Source organism: Hemicordylus capensis, chromosome 10, assembly GCF_027244095.1.
Source record: "Hemicordylus capensis ecotype Gifberg chromosome 10, rHemCap1.1.pri, whole genome shotgun sequence".
NCBI lineage: Eukaryota > Metazoa > Chordata > Lepidosauria > Squamata > Cordylidae > Hemicordylus > Hemicordylus capensis.
Window position 1 is genome coordinate 19,257,326 of NC_069666.1, and position 20,175 is coordinate 19,277,500.

General features: G+C 48.6%; 1 protein-coding gene across 4 annotated transcripts in view; it reads left to right on the plus strand.

Moving 5' to 3' along the window:
* LOC128334989 (GRIP1-associated protein 1) overlaps positions 1 to 20,175 on the plus strand; it is a 36,042-nt gene that overhangs the window by 14,713 nt on the left and 1,154 nt on the right. For all 4 annotated transcript variants that reach the window (XM_053272673.1, XM_053272674.1, XM_053272675.1 and 1 more), the window contains 8 exons: positions 642 to 830; positions 4,448 to 4,671; positions 5,928 to 6,156; positions 10,302 to 10,400; positions 12,154 to 12,267; positions 13,169 to 13,285; positions 16,687 to 16,747; positions 19,146 to 20,175. The exon at positions 19,146 to 20,175 is cut by the window's right edge and continues 1,154 nt beyond it. In XM_053272673.1, the coding sequence (XP_053128648.1) occupies positions 642 to 830; positions 4,448 to 4,671; positions 5,928 to 6,156; positions 10,302 to 10,400; positions 12,154 to 12,267; positions 13,169 to 13,285; positions 16,687 to 16,747; positions 19,146 to 19,687 (1,575 nt within the window). In that variant the 3' untranslated portion in view covers positions 19,688 to 20,175. The remainder of the gene's footprint in view (positions 1 to 641; positions 831 to 4,447; positions 4,672 to 5,927; positions 6,157 to 10,301; positions 10,401 to 12,153; positions 12,268 to 13,168; positions 13,286 to 16,686; positions 16,748 to 19,145) is intronic.

Below are 20,175 nucleotides of genomic sequence, written 5' to 3' on the forward strand. Positions count from 1 at the left end.
CTGTTACAGGGGACACTGATCTTCACTAGGGGTCAGTGTTCTCTCTAAGAGGGAATCACAGATGTTGTTAGCTGCAATTCCCATAATCCCCAAGTAAAGGCTATTGCAGCAGGGGATGCTGGGAATTGTAGTCAAAAACATCTGGGACTCTCTGATAGAGGAAACACTGCTAGGGGTTCCCAAACTTTCAGCCATTGTGGCTGGGGTTGATGGGATTTGTAATTCCCAAGACCTATAGAGCAGGAATTCTTAACCCTGACTCTCCAGATGTTTTTGGACTACAACTCCCTGAAGGCCATTGCACCTGGGGAGGATGGAAGTTGTAGTCCAACAATATCTGGGGATCTAAGGTTAAGAACTCCTGCTTTGGAGCCTCAGGTTGGTCATCCCTGTTGTAGAGCCCCGGGTGTCTTGGTGTGTGGTGCAGTGGTTAGAGTGTTGGACTTGGACCGGGGAGACCTGAGTTCTAATCCCCATTCAGCCATGAAACTAACTGGGTGATTCTTGGCCAGTCATGTATCTCTCAGCCTAACCTACCTCAAAGGGTTGTTGTGAGGATACACATAACCATTTACCCCTTTTCTGGGCTCCTTGGAGGGAGAGCGGGATAGACATGTAAAAAATTGAAATTGAAATTGCAGGAGAAGGTTGCTCTCCACCAGCAAGTCCAACACCTCACTCTGGATTTGGAGTGTGCACAGAAGAAGCAGGAAGGATTCGATGACCAAGTCCCGGCTCTCCATTCAGAGCTTGTCCATGCCAAGACGCAAGTCAACCACCAGGACCAGGAGAAAGTTGTCATGAAAGAAGAACTGGAGTCCATCAGACAGGTGATGCCCATCTTGAGAAGAGACATTCTTCCTGTTCTTCCAGTGGTGGGTGGGCCTGTACAAATTGGGAAGAGAGTTGTTCTTGTAGTAGCAAGCATGAATTGTCCTCTTTGCTAAGCTGGGTAGGCCCTGGTTTGCATTTGAATGAGAGACTATGTGTGTGAGCACTGTAAGATATTCCCCTTAGGGGATGGGGCCACCCTGGGATGAGCACCTGCATGCTAGGGATGTGAAAGGACCAGTTTGGAGGTCTTTTCTGGACCACCAGACTGGTTCGGAGGTCTGGAGTTTGGGTTGGTTTGGCGGTGGGAGGAAGGTTACCTTTTAAGTATCAGGGAAAGTGCTCATTCCCCTCCCCACTGTGGTTTTCCCCTGCCAGTGATGTCTCCAATTCCGCTGGCGTGGGTTGGTAGTGTACCTCCTTGCTGCTCTGGTCAGCATCAGACTGGAAGTGTCTGGTGTGCATGCACATGTCACGCATGCACACCAACCACTTCTGGTCCGACACTGACAGCGTTGGTTGTGCACATCCCTACTGCACGCTTGCTTGCAGAAGGTTCCAAGTTCCCTCCCTGGCATCTCCAATAGGCATGTGCACGGACCGGTTCGGAGGCCATTCTAAAGGCCTCCAGACCGGTCCGGACACGCGTGGTTTTGGTTCGGGTGGGAGGTTCTAACAAAGTACGGGGGGGGGCTTTACTTACCCCCCAAAGAACGTGACCGAATTCTTTTGAGTAAGCGGGCGGCATACCTCCCTGCCGCCCGCTTCATTCCCCCTCTGGTGCGGCTGTCTGTCTCCTTTCAATTCTCCATCGGGCGGCAGGGTATCTCCCAGTCCCTGCCGCCCGGCTCTTCAATGTCCCCGATCGGCTGGCGGCCGCCCCCTGTGCAGCCTCAAGACCCCTGCCGCCCCTTCCCTTCCCATTTCAAGGGGTCGGCAGGAGAACTCCCCTGCCGACCCCGTCCCCTTCCCCGGCTGTGCTGCAAATGGCTTCTAGGAAGCCTTTTGTGCGCCTGCGCAAAAAGCTTCCTAGAAGCCATTTGCAGTGCAGCCGGGGAAGCGAGCAGACGGCAGGGAGTTCTCCCGCCGCCCGCTCGCTAAAGTGTAAACTTGTAAAGTGTAAACTTTAGCGAGCGGGCGGCGGGAGAACTCCCTGCTGTCCGCTCGCTTCCCCGGCTGCACTGCAAATGGCTTCTAGGAAGCCTTTTGCGCAGGCGCACAAAAGGCTTCCTAGAAGCCATTTGCAGCGCAGCCGGGGAAGGGGACGGGGTCGGCAGGGGAGATCTCCTGCCGACCCCTTGAAATGGGAAGGGAAGGGGCGGCAGGGGTCTTGAGGCTGCACAGGGGGCGGCCGCCAGCCGATCGGGGACATTGAAGAGCCGGGCGGCAGGGACTGGGAGATACCCTGCCGCCCGATGGAGAATTGAAAGGAGACAGACAGCCGCGCCAGAGGGGGAATGAAGCGGGCGGCAGGGAGGTATGCCGCCCGCTTACTCAAAAGAATTCGGTCACGTTCTTTGGGGGGTAAGTAAAGCCCCCCCCCGTACTTTGTTAGAACCTCCCACCCCAGTGCCGGACCGCAGCTCCGCAGTTCCGTGCACACCTCTAATCTTCAAGATAGGGCTGGGAGAGATTCCTGCCTGCAACCTTGGAGAAGCTGCCTTCCCTTCAGCCCCAGTCTGTTCCCCCCACTCCCAGTCCACTTTCCCTCACCGCCCGCCAGCCGCCCATCCCCACTGCTCTCTGGCAGCTGCTCGCGAACTCTCGCGAGAGCTGCCACACATGGGATTAGTGACGGGTATGCCTTAGAGAAAATTATATAGAGAGATTGTGGTTTTAAACTGCTTTAATCTTTTGATTTCTGTTTTAATTTGTTTTATGTTTGTTGTAAACTGCCCAGAGACGTGAGTTTGGGGGCAGTGTACAAATATACTAAATGAATAAACCTATCTCCCTCAATGCTTCGCCCCTGCTTGACCAGGCAATCTAATAAATACTACAAAACCATGATTCACTGCATGCCGATAAATCTGTGGCAACAGCTCAATGGCAGAGCCTCTGCTTTGCACGCAGAAGGTCCCAGCTTCAGTCCCTGGCATCTCCTGGAACAAGCTTTTGCGTAGCAAATGTCATGTCTTGCTATGGCTGTGGGTTCCTTAGGGTGTATTCACTTTGTGGATCACCTATAGTAGTAGACTTTTTCCACAAGGTTCTTGGGGTAGAAGCAACCAAGACACCAGATTGAAGCAACAGGTTTCTTTATCTAACACAAAGGCCACGTTCGCACATAACGCAGAACTGCAGTTGAACAGGCCTGCGGTTCTGTGGACATTACGTCCAAATGCGGGGAACTGCAGATGCATGCGGCATCAAAATTGAGGATTCAGGATTGGGACTCCAATCTGAACCCTTGGGTTGAAGTAAGTTTCGTTGCTGCAAGCCAAGGTTCCAAGCAGCCTGCGGTATGTCCAAATTCGGCACCACAGGCTGCTGGTCCTAGAACCAGAGTTGAGGGAGGAAGCTCCTCCCTCAACTCCAGCATGATTGGCTGTGCGGGCTGTCCTTCAGTCAAGAAGGAAGCCCGCACAGTCAACTCCCCTGCCTCTCTGCAGTCTCACTGACTGCAGAGAGGTAGCTCTCCTGAACGTCCAAATTTGGGTGGGAGAGTGGTGGGAGGGAGGTACAGAGCAGTGGGTCCAATGGACCTGCAGTTCTGCATTACATGTGAATGCAGCCCAAGAAAAGGATAACTCCTAAGACCCAGACAGAAAAGAATCCCAGGCAAACTCCATACACACAGTTCTTCTTAAAGGAACAGAACCCATATTTATTTATTTATTTTTAGTTATTTATTTGATTTATATACCGCCCTTCCAAAAATGGCTCAGGGCGGTTATGCCACAGCAAATTGGGAAATGTCTCTGCCTGGTGCCTTAGAGTGGGCTGGAGTTGATAAGCAGTTCTCAAACTTGGGAACAGCTCCCATCATCTATTGTAGCTGAAGGTGATGGAAGTTGTAGTCCAACAACATCTAGGGATCCAAGTATGAGAATCCCCAGAGTAGACAATATCGTTGTGGATTTGTGGAGCTTCCTGGATTTACATCTATTTATGGATCTGTCGACACCGACTCGATGGCACAACCTTTCCCCCTTTCCTTTATGGACCATCATACAAATTTAGATATTGTATCTTTTTATTTGTTTGTTTGTTTGTTTGTATGGTATTTATTTGTCTCAGTATGAGATATTTTCTATTTCTACTTCATGGGTGTTGGTTTTTTTTTTAATGATGCTGGTCAGTAAATAGCATTTGTATCTATATTTATGTGAGGCATTCAATGTATTTGAGTTTGTCCTCTGGTGGATCTTTTTTGCTGGTATATCTATTGATCCTGGTGTGCATTGGTTTATGTTCGGCATACGTTCATAAATGTTAGGTTGTGATCTGGCCACATGCAGATATGTTCACAGGATCAGTTCTGCATATGCCGATCCAAACCCAGGTATCCTAGACTGAAGCAAACTTGTGTTGATTTCAACAAGTTAAAATAGTTATATGAACAGACCAGAAGAGCCTTACAGAAGAAGCTTAGAGTTATGCTCTTCCTTGGCAGATCAACAAGGAGCTTTCCTCAGAAGTTGCCGAGAGCTGCCAGAGGTTAGGAGTTTCCTTGGAAAAGCTTCATCAGTTGGAGGCTGAGAAGAAAATCACAGACAACCGCGTCCAAGCTCTGGAGACAGAACGCAGCCAGCTTTTGGGAGAGAGGGAAAGACCAGCAGTTGGAAGAAACCAGGAAGAGGACATAAGAGCTCTTCAAAAGACCTGTGAACATCTCAGGTACTTGGCAAGCAGTGTTCCCTCTAAGAAGGAATCCCAGATGTTGTTGACTGCAATTCCCATAATCCCCAAGTAAAGGCTATTGTAGCTGGGGATGCTGGGAATTGTAGTCAAAAACATCTGGGAATCTCCGTTAAGAGGGAACACTGTTGACAAGTAAAAATGAAAATGTGCCAGAGCAGTAAGGTAGAGACCTATAAGAAGGTGGCATCCCTCCATTATTAACACTGATAAATAATTTCATATAATTATTGTTATTGTTATTAATTAATAACGATAACAACATTATTAATAGCTCTTAATAATTTAATATAAGCCAGGCATTCTCAAACTTTACTCCCCCAGATACTGGACTCCCATCAACCCCAGATGCTAGACTACAACTCCTTCCTGTCTTTTTGGGGGGTTGTAATTTTTACCCCCAGATTAATTAGCAGAACACTAAAGAAGCTACCCACTCCAGTTACAGAGTAGAATGCAGAGTTTAGTGGTTGCAGCTACTTAGAGAAGACACATGGAGATTCTTGTAGAATTAAATACGAAGGATTTATTAGTGAAGTACACTTTAGATAGGAAAGACCTAATCCTAATCTATAGATGGGGCGGAGCCATCATTGGGCCAATGGGTTCAAAGAACCCGGGCCGCACCCAATCAGGGGCCGTGTCTCGCGGCCCCGACACGCCCCCTGCATCTGAAGTCAGATATGGGGTGCTAGTTTAGCTTCCGAGTGGGGGCCGTGCAGCCCCTTTGGGAGTTGAACTCCAACTCCGAATGGAGCCTCAAGGCTCCGTTCAGGAGCCAGAAAACACCCCCCGTGTCTGACATCAGATGCGGTCGGCGGGTCCGCTGGCGGTCCCGCTCCACGCCTGTCTATAGAATTACATAATGAATAGGTAGGGAGAGAGAGAGATGTTTCCATCTGCTCTCCAAGAGGAAAAGAAAGGAATCTGACTCAGCACAGGGAATACCTATAGAGTCATATCAGGGGTCGGGACAGGTAGAACAGTTAGGGAGACCCTTACTCACCATCTCTACTTGCAATGCCCCTAGTGGTCTACAGGATAGTTAGTGCAACAGATGATACACTGGAACTCCAACTGCTTTTCTGCAAGGTAAGTATTCTGATGTGAGGACATGGCATTTCCCCAGCCTCTTTTGTTGTAAACTGCCTAGAGACTTGGGTAGCAGGCGGTATAGAAATGTGTCAATTAATTAATTAATTAATTAATATGCATGTCCTTTTCTGGTTCTGCAGGGAAGCGCAGTCCTTGCAGCAAAGGGAGAAAGGCAGCCTGCAGAATCGGCTCCTGGAGCTGGAAAGGGCGTTGCAATCCAAGCAGGAAGAGATGGAGAACCAGCAGGCAGAGCAGCAGCGGGTCTCCCAGTACTGGCAAGAGAGGTGGGAGCAGGTGACGGCGGCCCTGCAGAGCAAAGAGGAGGAGCTGGAGAAAGCACATGGGCGGAGCCAGACCCTGCCGGCCAAGGTGCGGGGCAGCAGACAAGCCCCTTGACCCTGGGTGGCCACCTCTTTTTGCTCCTGCATCTTTAACACCTTGACCTGCATAACCACCCGCTTTAGACATCGTCTAGCATACTGAACGTCCTTGGCCATTGTGGCCGGGGGTGATGGGAGTTGTATAGTCATCCCTCGCCAATTGCGGTTTGGCGAGTATCTGCGGCGGGGAAATTGTGACCGGTCTCGCCAACTGTGACCCAAGTATCCACAGTTTGGTGAGGGAGTTTTGTAATTTTTTTGGGGGGGAGGGTTCACAATTTTGGGGGGTGGTTGGGGTGATTTCTGGGGGTCTGGGTGATTTCTGGGAGTTCGGGGTGATTTCTGGGGGGGGCCCTCACTCCTCTCTTGCTGCCTCAGCACAGGGAATACTTATAGAGTCATATCAGGGGATTTAAAGGGAATCTGGGTGATTTTTTTGGTCATTTCCCCCCCTTTATTTTTAGGTCTTTTAGCTACCGCAGTTGCCCTAGCCTCTTGTTTACAATGCTTTTGAATTGCTTGTCAACCATGAATTTGCCAACCAGTGATTTCCCCCCGGAACGGAACCCTGGCATTTGGCAAGGGATGACTGTAGTTTAATATAACATTATAATGAGCACAGGTCGTATTGTACAGATATAGCCACTCCCATGAATCACTAGAACTGACTCATCCACTTATTGCTAAATCCACATGTGCTATAAAGTCCACAAGAAGTACACATACAGTATACTGTAAAATCCACTACGGTGGCCTGGTGACTTCCATTTCGAGTTCAGATATTTGTCAAGGGGGGGACGGGAATGTAGAATATGATGGAGTGAATTTTTGCAAGGACTGTTGGTTTGCTATTCACTGTGTGTATAGATCTCTGTACATGCTGAGGCTGTTCTCATGCAAAGCCTAAACCAGGCTAAGGAAGCCCAGCCTGGGTTAGGCTGCATGTGAGAATAGGGCAGCACCACCTAGCCCAGATTTTAGCCTGGGTTAAGGGGGCAAGCTCTCTCTTAAACCAGGCTCTGTGGTTGTGTGACAAAGAGGTCACAGAATCTAGAACTTGCAGCCCACGTGATCATAGAGACAAATGCCTAGAGCACCTGTCTCCTGGGGAATCCCACAATGCACCGTGCTTGGTGTGCAGTGCATTGTGGGATACTCACACATTTTAATCAACACTCCTATAGTCTGTGCACAGTGTAGGAGGAATGCTGGTCTTGTGGTAGCAAGCATGCATTGTCCCCTTTGCTAAGCAGGGTCTGGCCTGCTTTGCATATGAATGGAAGACTAGAAGTGTGAGCACTGCAAGATATTCCCCTTAGGGGATGGAGCCTCTCTGGGAAGAGCAACTATCTGCTTGCATGCAGAAGGTTTAAGTTCCCTCCCTGGCAGCATCTCCAAGATAGGGCTGGGAGGTTCCTTCTTGCAACTTTGGAGAAGCCACTGCCAGTCTGGGTAGACAATACGGAGCTAGACGGACCAATGGTCTGACTAAGGCAGCTTCCTATGTTCCTCTGCGTACAAAAGAACAGATCAGTAGTACACAGATACAGTGATTCACTGGTTATGTTGAACACAAGTATAACCGTACACTTCCTATCTGCATCTTGCATTTGAGGGGCCTGTACCCTGGTTGACACTTAAAATGAATGCACACACAGTCCCTCACACATGAATGCACACACAGTCCCTCACACAAGAACATGCACAAGTGTACAGACATCTGTACACTCGTACATGTTGTTGTGTGAATGACTGTACCAGTGAGTGCATAGACATCTGTATAATTGTATAACATGCTGTCTGTAGAGGGCTATGCTGTGAAACTGTGAAGCTGAATGCTCTAACATGTAGATACGTGTTCTCATCTGGTCACAGTGCACCATTTTAATTGAAGGATGCAATAATCTATCCTAATTTTGCCAACATCTGCTGATCTGTCTTATGCTTTTGTCAGTTGCGTTTCTACTATGTTGAGTCTTCCTCTGTGACAACTGTGAAGTTGTGAAGCACAAACTTGTAGACTTCTCTAATTTGTGAATTGACTTACTGGGCCACTGAGGAAGACCAAGAGTTGAAATGCATCTGGCTTAGAACATACCACTGGGAAACAGTTTGAGGTCATTCACACAATCAAGGAGAATGTCCAAGAATATTTCTTCACAGTTGTCATGACCCCAGATTCGGGACACTTCCAACTGGGGGACAAAGGAGAAAATTCAAGGGATGATAATGGAGGGAACGCCCTAAGATGCAGGCCTTGGACAGCTCCAGGGGGCCAGCGTCAGAACTTCAGCCAGTGATGAGCAACAGGAGTTGGACTCTGCAACATAGAACAGAGGCTTCCAACCTGTGGTCCTCAGATATGGCTAAACTACAACTCCCATAATCCCCCAGGCACAATTTATCCCCCAGGCACAACTCCCATCGTCCCCCAGGGCAGGGCCGGAGGGAAGCCAGTGGGATCACGCGGCCCCGTTTGAGAGCGAAATCAAACACCACCACCACCCCACGTCTGATGTCAGACGCTCTGTGTGTGTGTGTCTGGGGCTGCAAGGCATGGCCCCTGAGGGGCAGTGGCCCTGGTTCTTTGAACCCGTTCACCCAATGGTGGCTCCGCCCCTGTGGGTGGGAATGATGGGAGTGGTCATTCAGCCTCAACTGGAAGACCATGGGTTGGGAATCTCTGACAGAGAAGGAATGTTGCTCCAGCACAGAACTTTGGCCTTCCGGCAGTTGTTGGGCTGCAACTCCCATCATACCTGAAGCTTGGCCACTGTAGCTGGGGATGATGGGAGCTGTAGTCCAAAAACATCTGGAGGGCTAATGCTGTGCAGCTTTGCTCTAGTAGCTTCTTGCAAAAGACTGCTAGTTCTCATGGCTGCTGCCTGGATGTGGTGAATTGGCCCCATTCTTTTTCTTGGCAAGTTGTGCGGGTTGGGGTGGGGTGTGTGCTCTGCTACAACTACCAGGCCCTTAGTAGATTCCTCCAATTTGGAGAATGGAGGCAGGGCTGCATCCTTGGGTTGTGGGAGAGGGAGTGCTGGGTCAAGACCCTATGGTTCTCCTGCTGTGGGGGTAGCAGAGAGTCATCTGGGGTCTGGATCCTTGATTGTCCCCAGCTGATAGCCCTCTTGAGACCTTATGAGCACCTCACTGCCCTGCTGTCAATCACTGTGGTCAACATAACAAGTGTTCTTGTTATGGCGCCTTTCATCTGAATCGTTCACGGTTATGGTGCCGTTCAATCTGAATCGATCACAGTTCAGATGAAGGGGACATGTGCCCGCTTCAGGTGAATCACGATTATGGTGATCATTGTTATGGTTACAAGGAACTTGAGACCTTCTGCTTGCAAGCATGCAGGTGCTCTCCTCAGCGCTGCCCCATCCCCTAAGGGGAAGATCTTACAGTGTTAACACATGTAGTCTCCCATCCAAATACAAACCAGGGAAGACCCTGCTAAGCAAGGGGGTGGTTCATGCTTGTGACCACAAAACCAGCTCTCCTCACTAAGGAGGAAAAGCCAGTGAGTGATCCTTCTGCCTAGTCAGACCCTTGGTCCATCTCGCTCAGGATTGTCTACACAGACTGGCAGCGGCTTCTCCCAGGTTGCAGGCAGGAGTCTCTCTCAGCCCTCTCTTGGAGATGCTGCCAGGGAGGGAACTTGGAACCTTCTGCATGCAAGCACACAGATGCTCTTCCCAGAGTGCCCCCATCCTCTAAGGCGAATATCTTGCAGTGTTCACACATGAGGTCTCCCATTCCAGTGCAACCAGGGCAGACCCTGCTTAGCAAAGGGAACATGCTCGCTACCAGAAGAGCAGCTCGCCCTCTTCAACACAGTGTTGTGTCATGCCACAACACCCCCACTCAGATCCTCACACCTGCCAAGCAGCGTGAGAAGGGGGCAGAGAGATTTGACCGGGCAAGGCTAGGCAGGCATAGCAGATGCCCTGTATGCTCATTGCAGCCTGCGGTACAGATCTGGTTCGCAGTTAGCCTTTCGACTTGTGTTCATCTCCCTCCCACAAAGGCCAGGAGATGTGAAAGCAACGGAGACCCAGATAGCACATTTGCCGGTGGGCCTTACAGCCATCCACCTTGCCTGCCTACACAGGTCTGTTCTTCTCCCAGGGCCAACAGCTGACCCGAAGCTTGGATGCAAAGGTTGTGAAGAGCCCCCAGAGAGAAAAGGAGCGCCTGATCCAGCAACATCAGTTGGTGACAGAGCAGGTAAGGCAGCTCCATCCTTCTGCCCACTTGTCTTCGCCGCTTTCTCCCTGAGTCATCGGATTCTTCACGCCTCTTTGGAGAGAGTGGGCCACGAGCAAGGAGGAAGGAATTATCATGATCCCTATATCACATTGTGGGTGGGTGTCCTGATGCGTGTGAGTCCGTTTGTCTCTGTGAAAAACAACCTGCTCCTGCAACACTCCACTGCCATTATTAGGGTCTGCCCCTACAATTCTGGCACAGTGAAGTGTTGACTTTTCTTCTTGAAAACTAAAGAGCTGAAAAGTATTTCCTTTTTATGTTTTTTTTCTCTCTCTCTCCCCTTCCTTCCTTCCTTCCTTCCTTCCTTCCTTCCTTCCTTCCTTCCTTCCTTTCGTTGTGAATTTTACCCCCAGTAGGTAAACAGCAGAGCACTAAGGAAGAGAGCACACACTCCAGTTACAGAGTAGGTAGCGAGGATGCTTCAGTTGTTGCAGCTATTTAGAGAAAACACATGGAGATTCTTGTAGAACTAAATACTAAGTATTTATTGGTTAAGTACACTTAGATAGGAAAGATGCTTGACTAACAAGCAGAAAATTGCCGGTCAAATCCCTGCTGGTCTGTTTCCCAGACTATGGGAAACACCTATATTGGGCAGCAGCAATATAGGAAGAGGATGAAAGGCATCATTTCATACTGCGCAGGAGGAGGCTATGGTCAACCTCTCCTGTATTCTACCAAAGACAACCAAAGGGCTCTGTGGGCACCAGGAGTCGAAATTGACTCGACGGCACACTTTACCTCTATCTATCTATCTATCTATCTATCTATCTATCTATCTATCTATCTGGAAACGTTTTGTTGAAAAGCAGTATATAGATATTCATTGTATTCGTATGCTAAATATCATATTTAATCCAGGGAGTTTTCCCAGACAGGTGGCTGTCCTGTGGCAGGAAGTGCCTAAAGTTAAACTTTTGAGCGCTGCACCCAAGTGCTACTTTTTAAGGATATATAGAATGCACAGTAACTGTGAATCATCAGGAGCAAAGCTGAATAATGCCATGAGCTTTATGGACAGCATCTTCTGTCGCCATCGTGACGTCACTGTAAATGGGTCCATCGTATGAACTCTGCCTCCCTACCCCAAGCTGAGTGTAGCAAAGCTGTGCTAAATCGCCATTTGGAAGAGCTCCAGTTCCGCGAACAAGCTATAGCTGTAAAGTTGTACCTCATTATCCGTGGGGGATCTGTTCCCACTGATTGCCGCGGGTAACAAAACCGTGAACGAAGAGTAATTGAGTCTATGGGAACGTGAGGGTTCGGTTCCCAGAAAAAAAAACAAAAGGCAAACCCCTCCCCCCAAACCCCACCAAAATGAGCCAAATAAATTGCCCTACCATGCTCCGTGGATCTCTTGGCATCCAGCAATATACCAAAAGCCCCAAACAGCCTCCCAAATCCTCCCAAGTTTTTTTCCACATTCTTTTTTGCTGAAATGAACCACAAAATGGCTCCCTTGGACAAAATAGCAGCCAAAATTACTACATATCCACAGTCATTTCTGGCTTTCTAGAAACTGTGGCTAAGTAGGTTTTGAGCCTTCCGTATCCCCAGATGTTGAAACTGGGTGTCAATTAGACACCCTAACAGAAACAGCGGATATAGAATCTGCGTATAATGAGGTTCTCCTGTACTTATTAGTCACACACACCTGGGAGCAATCAGCACTATGGAATATCTATAGCTCTGTTTCTCTCCTTCCCGACAGCTGAAAGAGCTGTTCAGGCAGAGGCAGCAGCAACAGCAAGCAGGATACAGGAAGTGGCCAAGAGGACCCAAGGAAGAGAGTCCAGTGGAGATTTCAAAGCCCCAAGAGATCCTGGTAAGGTCTCTGTCCTTCCTTTGTCCCCGGCTGGCCATCTGTTTTGTTACATAACGTAATAACATGGGTAAAGACTGTAGCCCAGTGGAAGAGCATTCTCTTTGCACGCAGAAGGTCCCAGGTTCAATCCTGGGTAGCATCTGCAGGAAGGGTTGGCTTATTCCCCATAACAGGGAGGGAGAGAGAGAGCGGGTCTTGTGGCAGCAAGCATGAATTGTCCCCTTTGCTAAGCAGGGTCTGCCCTGGTTTGCATTTGAATGGGAGACTACACATGAGCACTGTAAGATATTCCCCTTGGGGGTTGGGGCCACTCTGGGAAGATCATCTGCTTTGCATGCAGAAGGTTCCAAGTTCCCTCCTCGGCATCTCCAGATCGGGCTCCTGTCTGCAACCTTGGAGAAGCCGCTGCCAGTCTGTAGACAGTTCTGAGCTTGATGGACCAATGGCTTGACTCAATATATGGCATCTTCCTATGTTCCTAAGCCACTGATAGATCTCTTTCTTTCATGAATTTTTGTCATCCCATTTTAAAGCCATCTAAACCCATGGCTGTCACCACATCTTAGAATCATAGAGTTCTAAGTGTCTTGTGAGGCATTTAGTCCAACCCTCTGCTCAGTGCAGTGATGGCATGGATGCTAGCCAATAGGCACTAATCTCAGCCATTACACGATGAACATCAGAGAATAAGGTGGCTTTCTCATGTTCAGAATGATTGTACTCAAAACTGTGCAAAACTGCCTTTCCCCCATGCTTGCCTAGGGACTGAGATGATGTGCTTGTTTTTAAGGGCAATGAAAGCACCCACTTTTGCTGACCTTAGCACAGAGGAGTTGACAGGGAAGCAACCTCAACCCACATGTACTTTGCTCCTTAGAGAACTGGTTTGTGTCTCCTACAGGCTGTGCCTGAATCCATCGGGCTTCCCAGGGAAGGTCAGCCACAATCCCAGGACATTTCAAGCAGCAGTGAAGAAAAACAGAGCCTCCAGCAGCAATTGAAAGAGAAGACAGAAACAGTAAGCAGGGCTACTCCTTCTGGACATCTTTCACAGTGGGCAACAGAATGCTAAAGTCACCGGCTCACCCTGTACTGAGAGATCACTTTGCAGACCCCTGGCCACAATGGCAAAGGAACCCCTGATATAGAAAAACAATGCATAGAGCCTGTTCTCATGGCCACAGATTCCTGGGTAGGATGGGGTTAACCCAGGACACAGTGCAAGTGCGTAGCTAGGGGAGAGGGGGCCTGTGTGCCCTTCTCCCCGGCAGCCCCTCAGGGTGAGGGAGATAATGAAGAAAGTGGGGAGGGGTGGAGCTGGGGGCCCTCAGGAGCTGGGGGCCCTGTGTTCTTTGAACCCATCCCTTCAATTGTAGCTTCACCCCTGAATCTGTGGTCGTCTGAAGAACCGGGAGACCTCCTGACCCAGTAGCACCAAACCTAGGTAGCCCAGATCCCCAACCCAGGTTAAAAGTGAGGTAGGAGACGAAGAGAGACGACCTGCTTTTCTCTTAGGGTCGTCCGCGCAATTTGAACTGTTCCTGGGCAACTGGCAGCCATGTTTACCATGGAGTTCTGTGGAAAACAGGGCCAGGCAGGTGGAGCCGCTGCAGTACTAAGGGGTGCCTCTCCGCTGCATGAGCATTGTGGGATATGAGGCAGCACCAGCTTCCAATTTCAACAATGGAGAATGCCACTGCAGCGTTCATGTGGACTTGCAAGCTGCCGAGCCCAAAGGAAACTCTGGGAGGCACAAGGCAGGAATGTGCCTTCCCTCCAGTCCCCCTCCCCCATATGGTTGTGAGAATAAGCCCATGACCTTCAGCTCTCCAGTGATGTAATAATTAATAATTAACAATAAGCAGATTTATTTGTTAGCCACCCCATAACAAATTGTTCTCTGGGCAACTCACAATACAACAGTAAAAACATCCAATTAAAATACATAAAACAAAACAAATTACAATAGAAAATATGAAACAAAGCATTTAAGAACTTTTTTTTAAAAATTCAATTTTCAAAAGCCTAAGTCAACAGAAAGGTCTTCACCTCTCACCTGGCATCTCAAAGAACAAAGCTACAACACCAGGTGAGCCTCACTGGAGTGGCTGTTCCATAAACAGGGTGCCACTACTGAAAAGGTCCTCTCCCTAGTAGCCACCCATCTCACCTCATTCGGAGCAGGGCCTCCAAAGAAGATCTTAAGGTCCAAGTTGGGACATGTTGGGTAGGGCATGTAAGGTTCAGTGTGCATTGGCTGCACCCCTAGAGCAGGGGTGGGCAAACTGGCCCTCCTGCTTTTTTTGAACTACAACTCCCATCATCCCTAGAACAGCAACTGCTGGAGGGTCAATTTTTCCCACCCCTGCCCTAGAGCAAGGGTTCCAATCTCAGGTCCCCAGCAGTGTTCCCTCTAAGAGGGATTCCCAGATGTTGTTGACGACAACCTCCAGAATCCCCATGCAAAAGCTGTTGTAGCAGGGGAATCTGGGAGTTGTCGTCAACAACATCTGAAAATCCCTCTAAGAAGGAAAACTTGTCCCCAGATCTCAGTGGAGTACCATTCCCAGGTGATTCTCCTTCAGCTAACTTGTGACTTTCTCTTCTCTGCCCTCCTCCCATCATCAACAAAATCCTTCCAAAGATGGTGTCTCACACAGCCTCCCGAGTATTCTGCTCCTGGGAGTTATTCACACATGCCTTCATGCCGCAGGGTATCTGAAGAGCGAATCTGATTCGCAACAGATTTGCAAGATGTTTAATTTGGGGGATTAAATGGACAGTTCACATAGGGTCGGCTCGGCTCCTTTCTGCAATCCCTGGCAGATCTTTTCCCTTTGCGTTCCCACCGACTTGCTCTGGGTTTTTCCTCCAACCAATCACAAATCACATCACAGAGAAGAGGTGTCGAGAGAGCTTTTTTGTTGTTGTTAGTTTGAGCTATGGAGGAACGGAAGACCAGCATGACAAGTTGCCAAAAGCTGGATCAAACAGCAGAATGCTTAACCCTTGCCTTTGTGAGCGACTGCCTTCCTCACCTCATGTCTCCATCCCTCTACACACCCAGACGATTTAAGAGGCAGGGAAGTTTAAAGCAGAAATCAGAGCTTTCTCTCTGCCATGAAGAAAACTGCAGGCTAATGGAATCAGCACAGACAAAAAGGCTCAGGTTACATCCATTCTGCATATCTAAAGCCTATGTAAACTGCCCTTCATTGAGTTTTGGAAAATGCCAAATTACTGGCATGGCCACTCCACACATCAAGGGAAAAGTGGCAGGGCATAACAGAAGCTACGGGTCCCCCCCCAAAAAAAAGCTGCAGAAACTAGAGGATTTTTAAAAACCAGACATACTTTGTGCTAAGCCAGAATACGCAGCCTCGATTGGGGGGAAAACAGAGTCCTGTCTGTACTGGTCCCTGATAGCCTGCTGCTACTTTGGGGTAAATGCAGCTAATATGTGGACTGGCACACTCCACTCCAGAGGAGATTCGAAGTAAAAGCCCTGTGTGTAAAGCCTCCTGCAAGAGCAGAACCAATCTGACCATGAAGTAGGGTAAAGCAGACTACTTCAAGCAGCAGACTGTGGTCAAGTTCTCAGGGTCTGTGGAGGAAGGATGGATCCCTGCCGCTTTTCTGCTTCTCTTAATAACAGAAAAGGAAAGATGGGGACAAAGTGAAAGGTGGAAGGAACTGAGGGTGTGATTTTAGTACGAAAAAAGAGGAAAGCGGAGGGAAGGGGGGCAGGTGTCATTAGTACTCCTCTTCAGATAGCAAAATGTCATGGACACATTCAGGGAAATATCCTAAGCCCGTAAAGGGAAATTTACATGTCCAGAGTCACTGTAGGCCAAACCATGGTGGTAGAACCCCATCACCTTAATTCAACAGCAGCCGTATAGCAGTACAAGAAAACCCTGTTGTTCATAGGTGCTCAGGAGGGTGTCCGGACAGCTAATATGAGAATAATGGGGCATGAGGGCTATGGTAATTGGGGGGGGGGGGAAGGTTCCCACAAAGCCCAAAATCACCCCCAAATCTCCCCCAAAATGGCAAAATGAGCCAGTTAAAGTGCCTTACCATAGCCCACTGCCCTTCACTTGTCTATGGATGCCCCCCACAAGTAAAAAAAACTGTCAGAAAATCAGATGAAAATCACAAAGTAAGTAATACTAGGGCTCTGATGCACAAAATGCTGGCCTGAAATGACCTCTGTGGTCATTTCTGTCTGCCTCCTATCTGGACATATGCAGATTTAACCCCTTTTTACCATTTTAAGAGCACGTATTCTGAGGTCAGGTGTCTATTACCCAACCATGGATACGCAAAACTGCAAGTGCGGAACCCGTGATTAATGAGCTCCTTCTGTACTGTGGCCAGCTTCTGAGCACCCTCTTGTTCCCCAATTCTCTTCCCCAGATCTCTGCTATGCTCTCTGAGATCCAGGCTCTGCAGCAGAAGAACGAAAGCCTGATGAAAGGTAGGGAGATGGGGATGAAAAGGCACAGGACTTCCCTTCTCACAGGGGTTCCCAACCTGTGGTCTTTCAGATGTTTCTGAATGACTACATCCATCATTTTCAGCCACTGTTGTGGTGGGGGATGATGGGAGTTGTAGTTCAGCAACATCTGGAAGACCACAAGTTGGGAACCTGTACTTTACCCCTTTTAAAAGAGTTTTTAAATTGCTGTGTATTGTATTTTGTATTTTATTTTTCCCCCTTTTGGTCTGCTATGATTTTATGTGTTGTGTGTTTTTATTTCATGTTTTAATGCTGTGTTGTGAGCCGCCCAGAGAACAATTTGTTATAGGGCAGCTAACAAATAAAGTTTATGTATGTATGTAACCACCTAAAGGCTCAGTGGGGAAGCAACCTGCCTAGAGAGCAGGAAGTTGCTGGTTCAAATCCCTGCTGGTGTGTCCCCTAGAATATGGGAAACTCCTATATCGGGCAGCAGTGATATAGGAAGATGCTGAAAGGCATCAACTCACACTGCGCAGGAGGAGGCAATGGTCAACCCCTCCTCTATTCTACCAAAGACAACCACAGGGCTCTGTGGTCGCCAGGAGTCGACACCGATCTGACGGCATGATCTTTCCTTTTGTATGTATGTATGTATGTATGTATGTATGATGATTCCTAAATAGGGCCAGTGAGGTATAGTGGAGTTGGACCACATATTGGAGGAAAATATACATGTATGTATGCATGTATTTAATTTTTATATCACCTCAACCTTAGTTTTTAGGTGGTGTACAAAAGAGTTGAATTAAAACACATCAAAACAATTAAATTTTGTTTTGTTAGCTACCCCTGCTAACTTGGCAAAGAGGCACCTTTTAATGTGGTGATTCTCTTCATTTAGCAGGGGGAGAGTAACTGGCCCTATCCACCCCCAGCACAGTACCTCCAGTGACTGTTGCTGGTGTCTATCTTAAGTTTCTTTTTAGATTTTGAGCCCTTTGGGGACAGGGATCCATCTTATTTATTTATTATTTATCTGTGTAAACCACCCTGAGCCATTTTTGGAAGGGCGGTATAGAAATCGAATGAATGAATGAATGAATCAAACACAGCCAGATGCCTGGATAAAGAAATACATTCTCAGGGCTCTCTTAAAGGCAGACAATGAAGTCAAGCCCTGCGTCTCAGCAGGGAATGCATTCCAGACTAGCTCAGGAGTGGCTATTGAGAAGGCCTGACAGGGAACCAGAAAAATGATCTTCCCTGGATCACCTAATGAAATGGACTGGGATTTGAGTCAGGACATGCAGAAGAAAATATTCCACCCAACTCAAAGCTAAGGGATGGAATTCCCTGCTACAAGCTGTGTGATGGCCCAGTGGAAGCTCTTCCATGAGGTATTCACTAGAGAAGTGCACAAAATGATTTTTAGATTCGAATCTGGTCTGAAAATTCAATATGACTTCATATCAAGTTTGAATTGATTTGACCCTATTTTGGCACCTTTTTAACCAATCAGGGGGCCTGAATGATTTTTAAAAGGTGCCAAACAACTCCAAATCGAATTTGAATTTCAAAAATCCAACTCGAATTTAAATCAAGTTGCCCATTTAAGGGGTGATTTGATTCAAATTTGAACCATTTGAATCACCCAGGTTTGAATCGAATCGATTCAAATTCAAATCGATTTTCGTGCCCCTAGTGGTTGCCATAAGCAAAGAAGTGTTGGGATGCCAGTGTGGTAGCAAGATGCCCCTAGCATCACCTGCTGTCATCATCCAAGCAGCTCGCTGCCACAACCACTGCCTCCTCCTCCCTCATTTGACAACTGAACTCTTGCATTGACAGGGGCTGTCTTTATATATGAAGCCAGAGAGGGACAGTTGGAACTTAGGAAGCTGCCATATACTGAGTCATACCCTTGGTCCATCTATCTCAGTATTGTCTACCCAGACTGGCAGCGGCTCCTCCAAGGTTGCAGGCAGGAATCTCTCTCAGCCTTATCTTGAAGATGCTGCCAGGGAGGGAACATGGAACCTTCTGCTCTTCCCAGAGCAGCTCCATCCCCTGAGGGGAACATCTTACAGTGCTCATATATCTAGTCTCCCATTCATATGTAACCAGGGTGAACCCTGCTTAGCTAAATCATGCTTGCTACCACAAGACCATAATTCCTTGTGGTCTTGGTGGCTGGGATGATGGGAGTTGTAGTCCAACAACATCCAGGGATCCAGTTTTGAGCTCCCTGCTGTAGATGGCTCAGGGTCTTCCCAATGGCCACAGTGGAGATCCAGCATGTGTAACTCGGAGTTTCAAACAGTGAATGTTAATTGTTTGGTAGCCGTTAAAATCATTTGCCAATACAATTATTGGGTAGCCATTAAAATCCCCCTCTCTTTCCTCCCCCCACCAGCGAAGCTGAGGTTCCAGCAGCAGATCCAAGAGATCCACCAAGTTCCCACGCAACAGCCCCATAAGAGCACCGCTGAGCTCCTGGTTCCTCGGCTCGCTGCCAGTACGGGGCAGGATTTGCCAGGTGCCCAGGGGAGCAGCAGCACTGGGACATCTCCCCAAAGTGATGACCCTGCCCTCTCCTCCTGCAGCAGAGAAGGCCTGCATCTGGCTACCCAGAAGCCTCCTTGTCAGCCCATCACCGGAGATGAACGGAGCAGCCTCTCTTCCGACCACAGGGCAATGCATTTGCCACTGACCAAGCTGACCCTCCTCTCTGCTGGGCCTCCCATATTTCAGCCAGACCTCTCAGATCCCGCTGAACCGTCCATAATTCTCTCCCTTGACTCAAGGGCTTCCCTGGCTCCCGAGAGCCACACTGACAGCGAAGGGGCCACTCTCAGTCCACGGGGTCCCGCTCTTCTATCCCCAAGGCCTTTTGGGCTCCAGAGACCTCGGTCCCCCTTTAAATTCAAAGGAAGCACTGAATCTTTGGAGGACTGAGTTCGGGGTGTGGCCATAGCTTTGCCATCCTTGGAAAGGGATAGAAGAGGAGGGAGGCAGGCAGGCTTTCAGGAGCTGAATAGAGGGATATCCTCCTCTAGGACAGGGATAGGCAACCTTTGGCTCTCCAGCAGTTATCCGCATATGGCTTCATGCTGTGGGGTAAACGTTGAGCGAAGCCACTTCGAATCACACCCACTTTGAATCACACTCCGAATCACGGCGGCATTGAGGGAAGCAGCCCATCCCCTCTGCTCACGGGTTTCGTTTTGGTGCAAGTTCACATCGCATGCCTTTGTGTTTTCCTTCTAGCCAATGGGGGGGGGGGAGCATTCTAAAGAGCGATATCTGCATTTCGAAAGAGATTATCCCTCTGATCATGCTAATGGTTCTATGTCAGTGCCTCTCCCTATTTGCTCTGGCGTTTCCATTTTTACAAACCCAGAAATAATTCTAGATAAGATAGAATTCACAAGACAAAGCCCGAT